We start from the raw sequence: 1,906 nt of genomic DNA on the forward strand, positions 1-1,906 counted from the left end.
CTGATTTTGTATCCCTCAAGTAAAACAAATTAATAAAAGCAGAAACATATTAAAGCTAACAAGCAGTTGCTTTTAAATAGTGATTTAAGAAATTATCTTTCATAAGCTTATTTGAGACTTGAAATTGTCCTATGAAGTGCTCATTAAAAATTGAGGAACAAAAAATTGAAGTGACTTATTAAGAAACAACAGCTAGAATATCCCTGATGAAAAATACTTATTTTTGCTAAAAATATTCCATAACATCATATAGCACCACAAACTAATGTACTTAAAATATCCTACAATATTGCATAACCAAAAAACAAACAAACAAACAAACTCAGTGCCATCGAGTCAATTACAACTCTTGACGACCCTATAGGACAGAGTAGAACTGCCCCATAGAGTTTCCAAGGAGCGCCTGGTGGATTCAACTGCCGACCCTTTGGTTAGCAGCCATGGCACTTAACCACTACTCCACCAGGGTTTCAGCAATATTGCATAGCACCATAAATTTTATATATATATATATATGCATTTATATATATATATATACTTTTTTTTTCAGATAAACCACTTCACACTTGGTCCTTCTCATTCATGAAATCATGCTGCTGAATAATAATGTGACTGAGTTCATTCTGCTTGGGTTGACACAAGATCCTGTTAAAAAGAAAATAGTGTTTGTCTTTTTCTTGCTTTTCTACCTAGGGACACTGTTGGACAACTTGTTGATTATTATTACCGTCAAGACCAGCCAGATATTTAAGAGCCCAATGTACTTTTTTCTTCTCTACTTATCTTTATCTGACACCTGCTTCTCTACTTCCATAGCCCCTAGAATGGTTGTGGATGCCCTTCTGAAGAATAGCACTATCTCTTTTAGTGAGTGCATGATCCAAGTCTTTTCAGCCCATTTCTTTGGCTGCCTGGAGATTTTCATCCTTATCCTTATGGCCGTTGACCGCTACGTGGCCATCTGTAAACCTCTGCACTATGTGAGCATCATGAACCGTCAAGTCTGCAGTGTGTTGGTAGCTATAGCCTGTGTAGGAGCCTGTGTGTATTCTTCAGTTCAGATTTTTCTCACCTTGAGTTTAACTTTCTGTGGTCCCAATGTGATTGATCACTATTTATGTGACTTGCAACCCTTGTTGAAACTTGCCTGTACAGACACTTATGTGATCAACCTACTATTGGTGACCAATAGTGGGGCCATTTGTGCAGTGAGTTTTGTAATGCTGATGTTCTCCTATGTTATCATCTTGCATTCTCTGAGAAACCACAGGGCTGAAGGGAGGAAAAAAACCCTTTCCACCTGCATCTCCCATATCATCGTAGTCATCTTGTTCTTTGGTCCTTGTATATTTATATATACACGTCCTGCAACCGCCTTCCCCATGGATAAAATGATAGCTGTGTTTTATACAATTGGAACACCTTTGGTTAACCCTCTGATTTATACACTGAGAAATGCTGAGGTGAAAATTGCCATGAGGAAGCTATGGAGCAAGAAGCTGATCTCAGATGACCAAAGATGAATGGAAGTTCCAAAATCTTCCTAACATCTTGAATCAGCCTAGAAGAATTCAACAGGAAATAGTATATTTTTATTTTGGATTTAATGCTTTCCTATCTTTAGAAAAATAGGCAATATGAACACATACACTGGCTAGTGTTAATTTCATTTTGAAGAAGAGACCACACCAGGTATAAACAGGTATGTAAACAACATTGCCTTAGATTTTTCACAGTGGTCTCTCTGCCTCCACTGGATGCCTATGACCACTTGTAATTTTTGTCTGGTGTTTTCCTTGTCCTTCTTCATGTTGATTTGTGGTACTGCTTGACTACTAAGCAAAGGTTGGCAATTTGAATCCACTTAGCTTTGCTACAGAGGAAAGGGCCTGGTGACTCTACTTTG

The 1,906-nt window shown here is 37.8% G+C and overlaps 1 protein-coding gene across 1 annotated transcript; it reads left to right on the forward strand.

The window, feature by feature from the left end:
- The first annotated feature begins 590 nt into the window (after window positions 1-590).
- LOC126064303 (olfactory receptor 4C16-like) lies at window positions 591-1,523 on the forward strand. Its single transcript, XM_049863193.1, has one exon. It carries the CDS (start codon window positions 591-593, stop codon window positions 1,521-1,523), a length of 933 nt encoding a protein of 310 aa, XP_049719150.1.
- Window positions 1,524-1,906: the final 383 nt, after the last annotated feature.

The sequence above is a fragment of the Elephas maximus genome, chromosome 20 (assembly GCF_024166365.1).
Source record: "Elephas maximus indicus isolate mEleMax1 chromosome 20, mEleMax1 primary haplotype, whole genome shotgun sequence".
NCBI lineage: Eukaryota > Metazoa > Chordata > Mammalia > Proboscidea > Elephantidae > Elephas > Elephas maximus.